The 16,979-nt window shown below is 42.2% G+C and overlaps 1 protein-coding gene across 1 annotated transcript; it reads left to right on the forward strand.

The window, feature by feature from the left end:
* Nucleotides 1-1,029: 1,029 nt before the first annotated feature.
* On the forward strand, nucleotides 1,030-10,740 carry LOC117476197 (caspase recruitment domain-containing protein 8-like; the record flags this gene model as incomplete). The annotated part of the gene is made up of 7 exons (XM_034122570.1): nucleotides 1,030-1,122; nucleotides 1,943-1,989; nucleotides 2,339-2,556; nucleotides 6,455-6,714; nucleotides 7,629-7,745; nucleotides 9,145-9,286; nucleotides 10,009-10,740. Coding segments are annotated over 7 exons (1,302 nt in total), but the record flags the coding sequence as incomplete, so codon positions are not given.
* Nucleotides 10,741-16,979: the final 6,239 nt, after the last annotated feature.

Below are 16,979 nucleotides of genomic sequence, written 5' to 3' on the forward strand. Positions count from 1 at the left end.
TGCCAGCTGGACTCGGCAGTCTTCCTTCTTCTCCAGGTTTATTTCCAAAAACGCTTTCCAGGAATTGATGTGCAGAGGCTTCATTTATTCTGAAACAGGCTCACAGTCAAACGTGCGAACAGCTAGAAATCACAGAGGAACCATTAAAGAAGACATGGAAAAGTTTCTGTTTCCAAACCACAGCCGGCAGGAAGCAGGCGAGCAGAGAGGGTTTCTATGAATGATGGAGGAAAAACAGGTTTCACTTAAAACTCCCATCTCTAACAGGGAGCTCTTTACTCTGTATTGCCCTGTCTCTCCTGTGCTGTATCAAGTCATATTATTCAGCTTAAAGGAGCCCTATTCTGCTTTTGGGGGCTTCCCTTCCCTCTAGTGTGTTCTATAGGTTTTAGTGCATGTCAATGGGCTGCAGAGGCTAAAATCCCTGAGTTCCCTTAATCCAGGGCTGTCAAACTCAATTTCATCGCGGGCTACATTCGCATTATAGTTGCACTCAAAGGGCCGGTTGTAACTTTAAGACTATAAAAAAATAGACCTATATAACTATTTAATATATATAAAATAATGTACTATATTACATTATTGGCTCTGCATTGGATTATTATCGGATAGGGTAATAACTTCATAATTAACTACGTCTGAAAGCAGAAGTCTAGGGCTAATAATTGCAAGTCTCTTCAGTGCGCGTGTCAAAAAACGAAATGCATTGTGGGACATGTAGTTGGGCAACGTGCTTTGGTAAAGCACCATGTAACCGTATAATATAATTGTTATGCATGCTTCTTAGTTAACATTAAGCTGTCCGTGGCTCTTTTCTAATGTAACAAAGTACATTTCCCCTCTGTGGGACGAATAAAGGGATTCTGATTCTGATTCTGATTCCAGCATCAAAACTGGAAATGATTACAATCCTTGTAAACATTTGCAGTAATAACCCCCCCCCCCCCCTGCAGAGATCGTTGACCGGGTGGTTCTGGGAGAGTGGCCCTGCCTCCGGCCCACCACTGACCCCCAGAGCCACAGCCCTGAGCTGGGCCAGCTGATGCAGCGCTGCTGGGCGGAGGAGCCCACCGAGAGACCCGAGTTCAACCACGTCCGGCTGCTGCTGCGCAAACAGAACAAGTGAGAGAGAATCAAACCAACTGCAGGAATGAGTCCTAAAACCCCCTTTCATCACTTCCTGTCCCCTGGTCTGAGAGTCAATGGTTCTCTGAATGTGGTTTTGGTTGTTAGCCTGAAATAAAGTCTGTGTCAGAAATCATAAAGTGGTGTTAATATGTGGAGATTATTCTGCTGAGCTAAACGTGTAAGTATCATAATGGAGGAATCCCATTGGACCAGGGAGATGCTGCCTTCAGGGACCCATTTCTGATTACTGTGGTACGCTGCGCCTAGTGTACGCTCCTCTCTGGCTCTGTGGGTTAATGTGTGTGTGTGTGTGTGTGTGTGTGTGTGTGTGTGTGTGTGTGTGTGTGTGTGTGTGTGTGTGTTGTGTGTGTGTGTGTGTGTGTGTGTGTGTGTGTGTGTGTGTGTGTGTGGTGTGTGTGTGTGTGTGTGTGTGTTGTGTGTGTGATGTGTGTGTGTGTGTGTGGTGTGTGTGTGTGTGTGTGTGTGTGTGTGTGTGTGTGTGTGTGGTGTGTGTGTGTGTGTGTGTGTTGTGTGTGTGTGTGTGTGTGTGTATGTGTGTGTGTGTGTGTGTGTGTGTGGTGTTGTGTGTGTGTGGTCGTGTGTGTGTGTGTGTGTGTTGTGTGTGTGTGTGTGTGTGTGTGTGTGTGGCTGGTACTGCTGTGACATGACATTTAAATTGACAATGAACTCAGATGATCCAGACTCATTTGCATTTTTCAAATTGGTCTGAATATGTTCTAGAATTGTGGTTTGGTTTCATGAAGCTAGAACTTAACTTGATTTCTATTAAAATAACTAACTTTGTTTGTTCCAGCCTCCTGAATCCTTCTCACCTGAACACACAACTGAGTCTTCATACAGGTAATCCCATAACATGACCAAACATTATTTAAACACATTACAAATATATATTAATTTTTTTGTGTTTGATTTCATGTCTTTCACCTTGAGGTATTGCATCTCTTTCCAACAGACATCAATCAAATAATGCCTCTGTGTGTAGGAAGGATTGTTTTCTTGTACCAGTCTAGATCCTTGCTGGACTAGACATTTTGTTAATTTAATGAAAATGTGTGTACACACATCGTGATGCACGTGATCTTTCAACAAACCCTCCTCCAGGTCAGACTCCAGCTGGATGAACAGCTGTCAGTCAGAACACAGGCCAGTGAAGGCTTGTTGTAGTAACTTGTCCCCTGTGTGTCTACAGGTTCAGGTGTCCTGGTCCAGGTGAGTTCCAGTGTGCTTCGACTGGCCTGGTGTTCGTCATGGCTCAGGAGGCGGAGCTTCTGTACAGGACGGTCCCTTGGGATGAGAGCCGCCTCCAATCAGCTGGCAAGCAGGCAGCAGGGCCGCTGTTCGAAGTGAAGAGTTCTGATGAAGCTGCCGTCGTCCAGCTCCACCTGCCACACAGTGAGAGAGAGGATGGTAAAGACATCTAGTGTTAACAAATACACACTTATATAATGATTCTGTGGCATCATATACTATCCACTACTGTTTAAAGGTTATGAATCAGCTTTATTAAACTAATTTAACAAAGATAAGATCATTCAAACACCAAATCTGTTCTTTACATTTAAACTTGTTTTGTCCCCAAAAAAAGAAGAATGAAATTATAAAACATCCATTTAGTCGATGTGTTGCATGCAACCCGGTATCACGGCAAGACGTGAACATGTGACGATCTACCATGCTGGGAGACGTGAATATGTCACGGTTTCGTCCCTTCAAACGTGACAGTTACACGGTATTGTTAACATGGCCCAACCAGAAATACCCGGAAGTGCCAAGCAAATGGTCTACCGCGCCTATTGGTCGGTTTTTATTGTCAAAATGAGATGTTTTTAATTTATTTTTTAATCGTCACACTCGATTTCGCCGATTTTCTTGTTGCCCTAGATGGTCGACACCTCTTTGAGCAGAAACAAAGGCTACATTAATGTATTAAATCCATGTTAATCCATGTGTGTGGATCATAGACTGGTGTGGATGTGAACGCAATTTACAAACTCTTCAACTACAACCCTAATTATATTTAAAAATATTTTAGAAGGCCTCACGAAATACTTTAATGTAAATTAAAATGTAAATGTGAATGGATGTGTGTAATGTATGTGGTGATTGACATTATTCACCCACGGATCTATGGGTTGGGGGTATTGTTCCGCACGGACATTTTAGTTAACCGGACTTACTGTTGATGTGAAATCCGAAAGAAAATGTAATACTTTATTCCGAGTGTGCTTGCTTTTCTCTTTGGAGGTCATCACATAACGGCATTGTAATACACGGCTCGGCTGCATTAAATATTACATATCTGCCGTAGTTCTGTATTTATAGAGCCCTGATGAGAAGACTTCTAGACAAACAGGAAGCACTGCCGCCAAAACTGAAAACGTGACGTGGATCATAAATATATCAGCAATTAAACAACATCTTACATTTCTTTTCACACAATACGTCTCCTTGCAGTATCAACACTAATTCGGCTGACTTTTATATTTGATCCAATTGGTAGATAGACTGTATTTACGCCATAACGGTGCACAGCTGATAGAAAGGCACATCTAGTGGTTAAAGCACGTTATTGCATTTTATTATTTTATTATTTTTCACAAAAATGAAACCATCAATAGCAGAAACAGAATTAACTGTCATTAGTAAACCACTCAAATAAAAAGATCATAAGTGGTTTTGTTTTACATATATTTTAAGGATAATAATAGCAATGTAACACTGTCTATGACACTTACTGTATAACACTGATTTGAAAAACATACAGAAAAAACGAATTCACTGCCCTTAATAAAGTATTTAAATATACATTTCAGGTGTGTTGTTTTGTTTAGATCATTAACATCTGGAGCTCTTTTAATGTCCTTTTTGATTATTGTTACACCAGGTCTTGTCAAAACCTTTATTCCATATTCAATATCCATTACTAAACAAAACAGCAATTCTACTCCACTACAATTCAGAGGTTAACCTGGTATTTTTACTCCACTACATTTATTTTAGTTACTTTGCAGATTCTGATTAATGATGTGAAATATAAACAACCCTTAAATCAGGCTTTAGTTACACCTGAGTAAAATTCAGGGAAAGGTGATTGTCAAGTGCCAACAATCAGGAGAGATATTTGATAGTTGCTGCTTGAGAAGACTAAACATTTATCTGCAGATCCCTATAAAGTATATTCATTACTCGTTATTCTCTACTAATAGTTAATTAAAGACTGTATATAATGACTATTTTGTATATCCCTTTCAAGATTTCAAGATTTTCTAAGGTTCATATACACAACTAATTCAATAACGTGCTTTAACCACTAGGCGGTGCACACAAGGTACACACAGCCATAATAACTGTGTATTATTAGTGTAGGACACTTGTGTATGTATAACATCTGAAGATGTGTAGTTTTTATTCATGTTTTCACATAATTGTACAGGATATTGCTATATTATTTCACATGTTTTACTTCTAATATCTGATTTGTAAAACATCACAGACAGAAAGGTATATCCGTCATTTAACAGTAAGCTATTGAAATTGTGATTCCATAGATGTGTCTCCCATCACCCACATCCCCTGACTATTCTCTCAACTCAGTATTTACATTCTTATATTCAAAGAAAATCAGTAATATCTTTAAAAACTACAAGTCCTTTTATATCAGCTGTGCACCGTTATGGTGTAAATAACCTATCTACCAATTGGATCAAAAATAAAAGTCAGCCGAATTAGTATTGATACTGCAAGGAGACGTATTGTGTGAAAATAAATGTAAGATGTTGTTTAATTGCTTATATATTTATGATCCACGTCACGTTTTCAGTTTTGGCGGCAGTGCTTCCTTTTTGTCCAGAAGTCTTCTCATCAGGGCTCTATAAATACAGAACTACGGCAGATATGTCATATTTAATGCAGCCGAACCGTGTATTACAATGCCGTTATGTGATGACCTCCAAAGAGAAAAGCAAGCACACTCGGAATAAAGTATTATTTTATTTTTTAATTTTCTTTCGGATTTCACATCAACAGTAAGTCCGGTTAACTAAAATGTCCGTGCGGAACAATACCCCCAACCCATAGATCCGTGGGTGAATAATGTCAATCATCACATTACACACATCCCTTCACATTTACATTTGAATTTACATTAAAGTATTTTGTGAGGCCTTCTAAAATGTTTTTAAATATAATTAGGGTTGTAGTTGAAGAGTTTGTAAATTGCGTTGCCTGGCAACGCAATCGCACAACGTCACGTCCGTTAATTCCACATCCACACCAGTCTATGATCCACACACATGGATTAACATCGATTTAATACATTAATGTAGCCTTTGTTTCTGCTAAAAGAGGTGTCGACCAGCTGGGGCAACAAGAAAAACGGCGAAATCAAGTGTGATGATTAAAAAATAAATTAAAAACATCTCATTTTGACAATAAAAATCGACCAATAGGTAGGTAGACCATTTGCTTGGCACTTCCGGGTATTTCTCCACTGGTTGGGCCATGCTAACAATACCGTGTAACTGTCACGTTTGAAGGGACGAAACCGTGACATATTCACGTCTCCCAGCATGGTAGATCGTCACATGTTCACGTCTTGCCGTGATACCGGGTTGGTTGCATGACATAATTATTGATCATTATTGAAGCAGACGATGCAATGCAGCTCTAAATACTGAGTTAGTTTTTCTTTGGGCCCTCTGCAGTCTCCTCACTGTAATATTAAAGAGATGTAAACTGTGATTGGTCAGTCCACAGCATGCTCAGCTGCTAACAGTGCTAACTCAACGCTAACTCTCTGTAACTGTTGTGATGCTAAGCTAGCAGTTTGATTAATTCTTACTTAGTTATCCATCTGTTGCTCTTTCTGCTCTTTACATTGTCAGTCCGGCTGAACCATGAACAAAACAAAACAACAGACAACAACATTTATAAGTTAGACTTTCTACGTCCTGAAAGCTTTAGAGAACTCTTCACACATCTAGAGAGTCACTCAGACATGAGAGCGGACTCAGTCAAGCTGTTCTGACTGCAGATTACAAACATCTCAGCAGTCTTGAAGATTAGAAAATAATGAATAAAGTTTATGCATAACAGTAAATGCTCACATCCAGAAAGACCACAGGGGACAGATCAATAATGAAACATTAGAATAAAAGGTGGAGGATATAAACTGGAGCATCCTAGTGAGGCTCCAAAGTGAATGACATTAGATGAACATTAGCTCTGAACTAAAGTGGTGAGACATTGAATATGATGAAGCTGTTTCAGCAGCAAAGCAACAGATGACCAGCTCTTTGCTCCACAGCGCTGCTCCTGGACGGCCTGTTGTCTGTCGTCCACATCACTGATGAAGGCCTGAGCATCTTGGAGCCGCTGGAGGTCACACTCACTCACGTGGTGGTGAAGGTGCCTCACCTCTCTCTCTTTGGCCTGGTCTGGGATAGCATTAAAAGGGTTCTGCTTCCGCGGATAAAGGGCAAAATTCTGCTGTTCCTACGACCCCCGGGCAGAGAGGAGCAAATACTGGATGTATTTCTGCTGCAGAAAAACGTCCTTAAGGAGGAGGTAAAGTCAGCCTCTATACATGCTCACTGTCAGCCTAAACACTTGTTTTTAACCACAGATGTTTCCACAAAGAGAGTAACGCAGCGTCCGCACGGCGGCGTGCGTTGAAGCTTGCCGGTGGGCGTGTCTGAAACTCGACCAACAACCAATCACATGAATCTCCCGCCCCGGACAAACAAGCACGTGGTTTGATTGGCTAGAGCTTGTACTGGCATATGATTTGATTGGCTGACGCTTCCGTTGAAGCTTCAAAAGTAGAACATTGCTCTACTTTTGAAGCGAGGAAAGCGAAGCGACGGAACCACAATGCAGTTCGCCAAAGTGTGACATCACCCCATTCAAAGTGAATGGGCAGAAGCGTTGAAGCTTCAACGCACGCCGCCGGGTGGACGGGCCGTAAGATCTATCTGAACTGAATCTTCAGATGGTTCGATGGTTGTTGTTTTTTTGGATTCTCTCTCAGCTTGTATGTGTGTCTGCCTGTGTCATTTGTGATACTTAAGGCATTATGGTAAACACAGCACAAAACTGAAAGGCTTCCTGAGATGGATCACGTGATCTCATCCTTACTCGCCATGTGTTGACGCTCGGGCAGCAGTCTTTTGTGTTTCATAAATGTTATTAACAGAAACAGAATTAAAATAGTTACGTGATAAGTATTCTATATTCCACCTCCCTGTTAAAAATAACGGTATTCTTCAATAGCTTATTTCCAAGAATTAAAATAACTATTTAAAATGTCCCGATACAGAGAATAATAAATCCTTATTATTATGTTTGTAATTGATTGTATCTATCATCACTCTGCGGAGCAGGTCCGTCACCATTTGTTGTTTTTAGATGTGATCTTTAAATCAATGTTCCCTGACTATGTGAGCATGAACTAAAGTGATACAAATATCCTGTTACTGAAGGTTGCTGTCAAACAAGGACGTGCTGTGCAGGTCAAGATCTCTTCCCGCTGTGAGCTGGACATTGATCACAGTTACAGTGTGCACTGTGAACCTGAGGGCTTCCTCATTCAGCCTGAGGTGAGTCACTGATACTCCTCTAAAGCAGTGGTTCTCAAACTTTTTCTGTCAGGCCCCCCCTTTGGAGAAAAAAAAAATCGGGGCCCCCCAACACAAATAGTCACGTAATGGGCCAAGTTAACATTTATTAAAATACATCAATATGAACGTGAGCATTCCTTTCAAAAAAATAAAAAAATCCCTTTGCTAGAACAGTGATAATAAAACAATGCTCCATAAGTCTGTGTGCTCCAAAAAATAAATACAATTGTGCAATCCCTTTGATAGAACAATAAGTTATAATACTTTGCCACTTTGCAATCTGTGCAAAAAAATGAAAAGAAAGAAATTGCTGATATTTGGCCAAAAGGTGTGTCTTATCACAGGTGGCTGCAATGAGCCTGCTTTGCACTGCACATTTCTTCAAAACGGGGTTGCAGGCTCAGTGTCGGCGCCAGAGATTTATTTTGGGGGTGCTGTGGGGTAGCTTGACGTTTCATAGAGGGTGCTCAAACATCTAGGGTTTCCCATTAATGTACCGGGCGCTACAGTGGAATTTTCTACTGCAACACTCCCCACGCAAATACACAATGTACCCACGACTGTTACAATGAAGGCTCGATAATCAGCTCACAGCATATAGGTTTAAGCAGGGGTAAAGTGCTATTTTATAAGTGGGAGGCGGACCTAACCTCCTCTAGGGGGGTCCTCACCTCCTCTAGGGGGGTCCGGGGGCATGCTCCCCCGGGAAGATATTTTTTTAAATGTTGAAGTTAAAAGCATCAATCTGGTGCACTTTGAGAGCAACATGAGAGATCGATGGATACATCTCTCAAATCACTCCCCTTTTAAACTGTATTCTTGTTTTACTGTCATATAGTATTTCATACCTGTTTTTCATTTATTCTCTTATTTTTTTATAACTATAATGATCATATAAACGTGTGCCTCGGAAATAATTGTTTACATTAATCGTGACCAAAACGTTTGAGACCCGGCTACTAGCTCGCTAGCACCAGAAGCTAACAACAACGATCTCCGGTACCGGTGCGCTCTCTCTCTCTCTCTCTCTCGCTCGCGCACGCACGCACACAAAATGGCTTGTTCCACACACACACAGAGCCGAGCTTGAATGAAACACAGAGACCCAGACGTGCTTGTACTTTATCATATTATTTTCGAATCAATAATTCTTCGAATTATAATTTTTAAAAAAATAAAAAAAAATAAAAACCATTTTTCCTCCTGGTCTCTCGCCCCCCTTGTCATGCCTCTGCGCCCCCCAGGGGGGTCGCGCCCCCCACTTTGAGAAACACTGCTCTAAAGAAACACAATGATCATTAACACACGTTTAGCTGCATGTGGATTCACCATCAGGAAAGAAACAGATCAACTTTTAACTTCTGCTTCTGGTTTTCAGCATGAAAAATTTGAATCAATGTTTGGACCAGATTACGATCCGACATTTGAAGTTTTCTTGACAACAAGAACAGAGAGAGTGGATTTGAAGGTCCAGGACCAAGATGGAAATGAAGTCTGGAAACGGCACGTGTCACTGGAAGGTACAGACTCCTTTAATTTTCCATCTCATGTCGATCTCTATTAATGCTCCATGCGGTTGGCAGCGCATCATTAATACTTCAAACACACAAATACATATTCTGCTACTAGAAGTCTCTGTATGCAAACAATAGTAAAAGCTGGAGCTTGTTGTGGTTCTGAAGGAGTTGCAGTCTTCAGCTTCTTCCGGTTAGAATACCTTCAGTGTTCCTGGTTCAGGATGTTTTTAATGTCTGCTCCTCTCCTCGTATATAGGCCGGTAAAAACTCTGAATGAATTAGTTTGGTGTTTAAAAATCACAGTTTCTCCCTGCATGCTGTTCGGCTGATGGTAACATGTCATAAGTGTATGGTGAAATTGTGGTTACAAACTGGATAAAAAGTCAGTTTATGACCTTTGGCAGATAAAATTGGCGCATGCCTAAAGGGAATACAACGCCGTCACAGGAGACCAGATGAAATGCACCGTAACCTTCATTAAAATATATAACAAAGGAGTAGTCGTTTTTAGACATTTTAATGTTACATAAAATAACTTTGAAGTGAAGAAAAATCCCCCATTGGGAATGTTGAGGAACATAAATGTCTCTTTATATCTGAGGGGGGGAAAGTCATTCACAGAGTACATGTTATCTGTCCGAGTGAACACGTTTTTTTATTTATAACTTCAGTATTTTTTTTAAGTAATGTTACATAACAAAGTATTTTGCTTGTTTATCTTCCAGTTCCAAGACGGGAAATTTCCCAGAGAAATGTCCCAGCAGAGGACAGAGTCCCAGCAGAGGACAGAGTCCCAGCAGAGGACAGAGTCCCAGCAGAGGACAGAGTCCCAGCAGAGGACAGAGTCCCAGCAGAGGACAGAGTCCCAGGAGGAGACAGAATGCCAGCAGACCAGAGGCTTTTCTCAGTTCGGACACAGTTCATTAACAGAGTGTCTCAAGCTGTTCTGGACCAGCTTCTGGATAAACTTCTTGAGCGGGAAGTGATCACTAATGCTGAAATGACATCAGCCAGAGGGAAACCCCAAATGGATAAAGCCCGAGAGGTGCTGGACACGGTGCGAAGAAAAGGAGCTGCAGCCAGCAGGTTTCTGATCGATGCTCTCCGAGAGATAGACCCGTATCTTTACAGAGAGCTCGACTTGAGCTGAAGCAAACGTGTGATGAGTGGAATCTCTAGATCAGCCGCCTGGTGTACAGTCTCACCTTTTGGTACAAACGATAATAAACGATGTATGAATGATAAACTAATTGCGCTAGGACATCATCCTATGAGGAAAATGCTTTTCAGCGTTTATGATTTGGTTGCGGCTGTAGCTCAAATGCAAGTGATAAATGATATGTTGATGTAATCATTTAAGAGTAGACTTGTAAGAGTTTGTATCTTTGTGGTTTATTGCATTTACTCTAAGTTGAGAATAATGTAATGTTATATATATAAATAATTGTGAAAAAGGACAGTTGGCATAGTGAGTACTTTTACTTAGTACTTTACGTATTTTTTTTAAGCTAATACTTTTATACTTTTACATAAGTAACAGTTCTACACTGCAGTATTAGTACTTTCAATTAAGTTCTGCAAGGATATGAACAGAAGTTTTCCATTTGGTGTCTTGCTGAAAGAAGAGCTTCATTAACGAGTCTGAAACACTAAACTGTAAACACACGACAGGTAACGATGAGGTTAATCCTGCAGGGGTCACAGATCTAATTGGTCTCATGTCAGATGTGAGTGCAGGTTCATTCCCTGACAGTGGCCTCGTTAGGCCCTGATAAGCCTCGTTCCCTGTCAGCACAGAGGCCTCTAATTACTCAGAGAGCCTAGCTGTTTACATCAGCAGACAAGCAGCAATAAGTAGTCCATATCTGCTGCAGCAGGTCAAAGGCCATTAGAGGAGACGCTTCTTCAACTTCACTCAAAGTCACTTTAAAGGTGGGGTAGGTAAGTTTGAGAAACCGGCTCGAGATACACTTTTTGTTATATTCCATGGAATGCTCTTAACATCCCGATAGCAATGAATATCTTAACTACTTTGACAAAAAAAATCATCTGTGGAAGCCGTAGTACTGTAAAAAGCACGACCAATCATTTTAGCCGGCCCGGCTAAAATAACTGGATGGCCTACCTGCCTGTCAGCCTTCCATCTGTGCACAAACTTATCTCGTGCCCTCATAGAGTGGCGAAGTCCCTCCCCTTCCGGTGGACCTCCATGGGACCTTATTTCGGAAAAATGATGTATTGAAGTCAATGGAGAGAGAAAGATTATCTTTCGATCCCGTTTGAATTGTGCCACGAATTACACATATGATGTTTGTCAATTTAAAAGATAATTTTGCAAGTCAAAAAAAAAAAATGTGTCGTAAAACTGTGAAGTAACACATTTGTTTGTGTGAACCGCTCAATTAACTACATCTCTGGTCAACAACACACGTCACCAAGATGGCCGTCACTACTGTCTTGTCAACAAAACGATTGACTACCCTCACTATCACCACAATGAAACACGTCCTGAAGAATGTCATGCAAAGCTGCCTGCCTTCCTTTGATTCTCTCTGAACTGCCTGGTCTTTTTAATGTTTAATGTCAACCATTTATGCAGATAGCATGAAGTAGAGAAGATCGCCGATGCTAGCGTTAGCGTTAGCATTTCTCCCCCGGGCTTAAATTGTGTATTATAGAATGATCACACCGGTGACAGTACTCTTCAAAGGGTTCACGAAATATGACTACTACTCTTACTGTTTAACATTTTGGGTTACTTAATGTTACTTCATGTTAAGGCTAATAGAAGTGACAAGGCTGTAATGCTATCTAACGTGCTAGCTACTAGCTAGCTTGATCCAGACACTCCTGGTCCTTTCATCAGACGGGAAGCGAAAGAACGAGCAAGACCCATTACTGGTATGATAACAACCTGGTACTAAGCACACAGGCATCTTGTTAAAGTTATCTTATCTTAGCCAGCGCCATATCGATAGATTATATCTATATGGCGCTGATTTTAGCTATCTCTTACTGGAGGAAAACAATTGTGACATCACTTACGCGACTCTGGGATTTGTAGTCTTTCTAGTTGCGTATTTTTCATAGTCTTATATTTCAACAGTTTTACGATAAACTGTGACTTTTTTTACATGGAAATGATTTTTTAAGATTGATAAACATCATATGTGTAATTCATGGCACAATTCAAACGGGATCGAAAGATACGTTTTCTTCTCTCCAATTACCTACCCCACCTTTAAAGGTGAATGCCTCCATTGTTTTAACCACTAGGACCACCAGGGGGCAGAACACGTCAGTACTTTAAAGTGCTCAGACTTTTAGAATTAGAACGTTTTTCAGGAATTTGCTTTGGTGTATCATGGTGCAGATATAGAAACAGTAACACAAATGATGATGTTGTAAAAGAGCAACTATTGACATTTTATAAAATAAATATGATCTCTAGTGAAAGAGCCCATTTAAATCATTAGTTAGAAAAGTAGTCAAAGTCTTTTAATCACAAGATACATTTTCAAGAGGTAAATGGTTGTGTGAACTATTTCAATCCAAAGGTAACTTTAACTTAAAAAGTGTAGTGCCGAGAGACGGGAGTCGGAGGCGGTGTATCGAAGGTACTAAGTTAGCTTTATTGAGCATCAGAAACACACATGTTATCAGCTTGAAGCCCGGGAAGAGAAGAAAGGAGGGCTCACATATATGTCCGTGCGGAACAATACCCCCAACCCACAGTTCCATGGGTGAATTATGTCAATCACCACAAAAGACAGTTTATGATAAAATATGTATGTAAGTACAATTTAAAACCGAGTTTGAGGGATAGAAACTCCCTCTGGAGGGAACACAGGGATTTTAGCCTTTGCAGACCATTTACATGCACTAAAACTATAGAACATACTACAGGAAAGGGAAAAGAGCTCAAAACTAAAAGCTTAAAGGGGACCTATCATGCAAAATGCACTTTTGAACGTCTTTTCTACATGAATATGTGTCCCCGGTGTTCCAGGGAACTCACCAAGTGTCAGAAAACACAACCCTCTCTCTTTTCCTCCATACCCAAATCTCTAAAAACGGGGCTGCAACGGAGCTGATACAGATTTGAAATTGTTCTGACGTCAGAAACGTATATATGGGCAACTCTCCACCTATCAGGGGAATGGGGGGTTGGGTCACGGCCACGGCCATTGCCGCTCGAAAGCGCTGGAGACGCTGTAGTACATATGCCAGGCCTGTAAGTGGCGCTGTAGTCTGCCACAAACGCAGCGAAGAAGACTTCTCACAGAATCAGCCCTTGCAAAAACAGGGCTGGAATACAGCAAATAGAGCGAAATGAGGCATGGCTAAAATGCATGATCTGTTTGGTATTTTGAAAAAAAAACTTCACAGACATGTTTTATATAGGTATGGCCCTACAATAGATTATTTAAATATAGCATGATAGGTCCACTTTAAATTGCAAACAAGCATGGAAATATTCAATATAGGGATGAATTAATTACTCAATTAGTTAGTTATGCAAAACCCAAGCAAGAAGAAGAGATAACGGTACTATTTTGTCCTGCAACAAAACAACAAAACCTGAATGAGGAATGGTGCGAAATGCCTCTTGAACTGTTTAATTTGAACAAAGTAACCTCTGATTTCTGTTTACACTTTCAGACACTTAGCGAGGCTTTTACTGCGGCAGAGAAAGCATCAGCTGCTGCGTCTCTGGCATTAAGCGGGATAATTATAAGTGACGATATGAGCGAGGTCGGGAGTGAAAGTGAGAGGAGAAAATATGAGAAACAGAGTAGTAGTAGGGAGCCACAGTGCACTCAGATATCACAATAACAAGACACTAACTGATTTTATTCTCCCTGCGTCACACTGCAGCAACAGGAAACATGCATGTTATGAAATGCGCACATTCAAGTCAGTGAAATAAATGCAAACATTCAGAAGGAGACCTGATGCAATGCTTAGAGGAATCTATTGAATACATATTTTTGGGCCCAATTCCAAACCGCCCCCTACACTCTGCCACATTAATTTACATTCCAATCTAACGAGTGTGGAGGAGGAGTGTGTTATCAAGCCCTTGAGGGAATGCTCTGGTTTTTGGACAAAATGAACATCACTCCCGTCAGCGGACGTACTTTGTCTCACTGGAATATTAACGGCCATAGTTAATATAAAATCGTCCCCATGTATCCGGCCAATGGCGGGAGAGTTTTGAAAGAGACAAAACACTGTTCCATACATTTAAAAACACTTAAACAATTAAACAATGTTTACCCCAGGATTCAGGCACCTTCCCTGGCTTGTAAAGTGCAGTTATGCGCCCTGGAGGTATTGCACTATTTACAAAATGTATACCCAGGATTGAGGCACCTTCCCTGGCTTGTAAAGTGCAGTTATGCGCCATGGAGGTATTCTGCTATTTACAAAATGTAGCACTCTGTTTATTTCACACCTCCAGGGCGGAGACCGGGAAAATCACCTCTCTTTGCCCGCTCACAGAGCACCGAAGGACGGACTAGAGACCTCCAGCAGCAGTCCCTAACAGTGGGACTCTGTTTATTTCACACCTCCAGGAGAGACGAGGGGAAAATCACCTCTCTTTGCCTGCTCACAGAGCCCCGAAGGACGGACTAGAGACCTCCAGCAGCAGTCCCTAACAGTGGGACTCTGTTTATTTCACACCTCCAGGAGAGAGTCCGGGAAAATCACCTCTCTTTGCCTGCTCACAGAGCCCCGAAGGACGGACTAGAGACCTCCAGCAGCAGTCCCTAACAGTGGGACTCTGTGTATTTCACACCTCCAGGAGAGACCAGGGGGAAATCACCTCTCTCTGCCCGCTCACAGAGCCCCCAAGGACGGACTAGAGACCTCCAGCAGCACTCCCTAACAGTGGGACTCTGTGTATTTCACACCTCCAGGAGAGACCAGGGGGAAATCACCTCTCTCTGCCCGCTCACAGAGCCCCCAAGGACGGACTAGAGACCTCCAGCAGCAGTCCCTAACAGTGGGACTCTGTTTATTTCACACCTCCAGGAGAGAGTCCGGGAAAATCACCTCTCTTTGCCTGCTCACAGAGCCCCGAAGGACGGACTAGAGACCTCCAGCAGCAGTCCCTAACAGTGGGACTCTGTTTATTTCACACCTCCAGGAGAGAGTCCGGGAAAATCACCTCTCTTTGCCCGCTCACAGAGCCCCGAAGGACGGACTATAGACCTCCAGCAGCAGTCCCTAACAGTGGGACTCTGTTTATTTCACACCTCCAGGAGAGACCAGGGGGAAATCACCTCTCTTTGCCCGCTCACAGAGCCCCGAAGGACGGACTCATGACCACCAGCATGTCCCCATAACAGTGGCACCTCCATAACCTTGCACACCGTGAGTCCCCGGGCCCCCGCAGTTAAGCACTCCCCCCACGGACTAAACACAGGTATTCACACCCACCAGAACCTCGTGCCCCTGGTGACCCTACAAGGGGGGTGGTTTTTATGGTGCTTCTATGTCCGCCCATCAGCATCCATATTCGTCCTTCTTCACGGCACCACCCCCCCTTCTGTGGAGGGTATTCTCGTGCCCCTGGTGACCCTAAAGGGGGTGGATTTTGTGGTGCTTTTATGTCTGCCCATCAGCATCCAAATTCGGCCTTCTTATTGGCACCACCACCCCCCTTCTGGGCTGGAGGTTCAAACACTTTAACTTTTGTTCACCCTCCTCTGGCTTACACCTCCTCCGCCAACACTTGAGCGCTCATCACAGGGTTCAGCACCAAGGAGAGTGCCTCCCCGGTGCTGATGGAAAGTGGCACTTTATCTGCCCCTGGGAACCATCAAGGTTATTGTTTTATTTTTTTTTATTTTTTATTTGAACAAAAACCACAGTACACACAGCCTAAAACATCAACTATTTACACGTTGCAGTAACAAAAACCACAGTACACACAGCCTAAAACATCAACTATTTACACGTTGCAGTAACAAAAACCACAGTACACACAGACTAAAACATAAACTATTTACACGTACTACTGCTGCTATAACAGTACTACTAAATGTCTTAACCTACGTTGTGTAGCACCAGGCTGGGGGGTCTTGAGGCACAAAATAAGGCCCACTCAGAGTGCTTGGTGAGCGGATACATTCTTCCATGATTTGCAACAGCCGTTTTTTTTTTCTGAGTGCACCCAAAAACTGGGTTTCCGATTTCGTACAGACGGTAGTCTGAAAAATATGGATGAATCTTTTTGACAGATGAGGGAATGCTCTGGTTTTTGGACAAAATTAACATGGGATCACTCCCGTCACCGGACGTACTTCGTCTCACTGGAATATTAACGGTCATAGTCAATATAAAATCGTCCCCATGTATCCGGCCAATGACGGGAGAGTTTTGAAAGAGACAAAACACTGTTCCATACATTTAAAAACACTGCTATTTACAAAATGTAGCACTCTGTTTATTTCACACCTCCAGGAGAGACGAGGGGAAAATCACCTCTCTTTGCCCGCTCACAGACCCCCAAAGTACGGACTAATGACTTCCAGCATGGCCCCCTAACAGTGGGACTCTGTTTATTTCACACCTCCAGGAGAGAGTCCGGGAAAATCACCTCTCTTTGCCCGCTTACAGAGCCCCGAAGGACGGACTAGAGACCTCCAGCACCAGTCCCTAACAGTGGGACTATAATAATAATAAT

This window comes from Trematomus bernacchii, unplaced genomic scaffold, assembly GCF_902827165.1.
Source record: "Trematomus bernacchii unplaced genomic scaffold, fTreBer1.1, whole genome shotgun sequence".
NCBI lineage: Eukaryota > Metazoa > Chordata > Actinopteri > Perciformes > Nototheniidae > Trematomus > Trematomus bernacchii.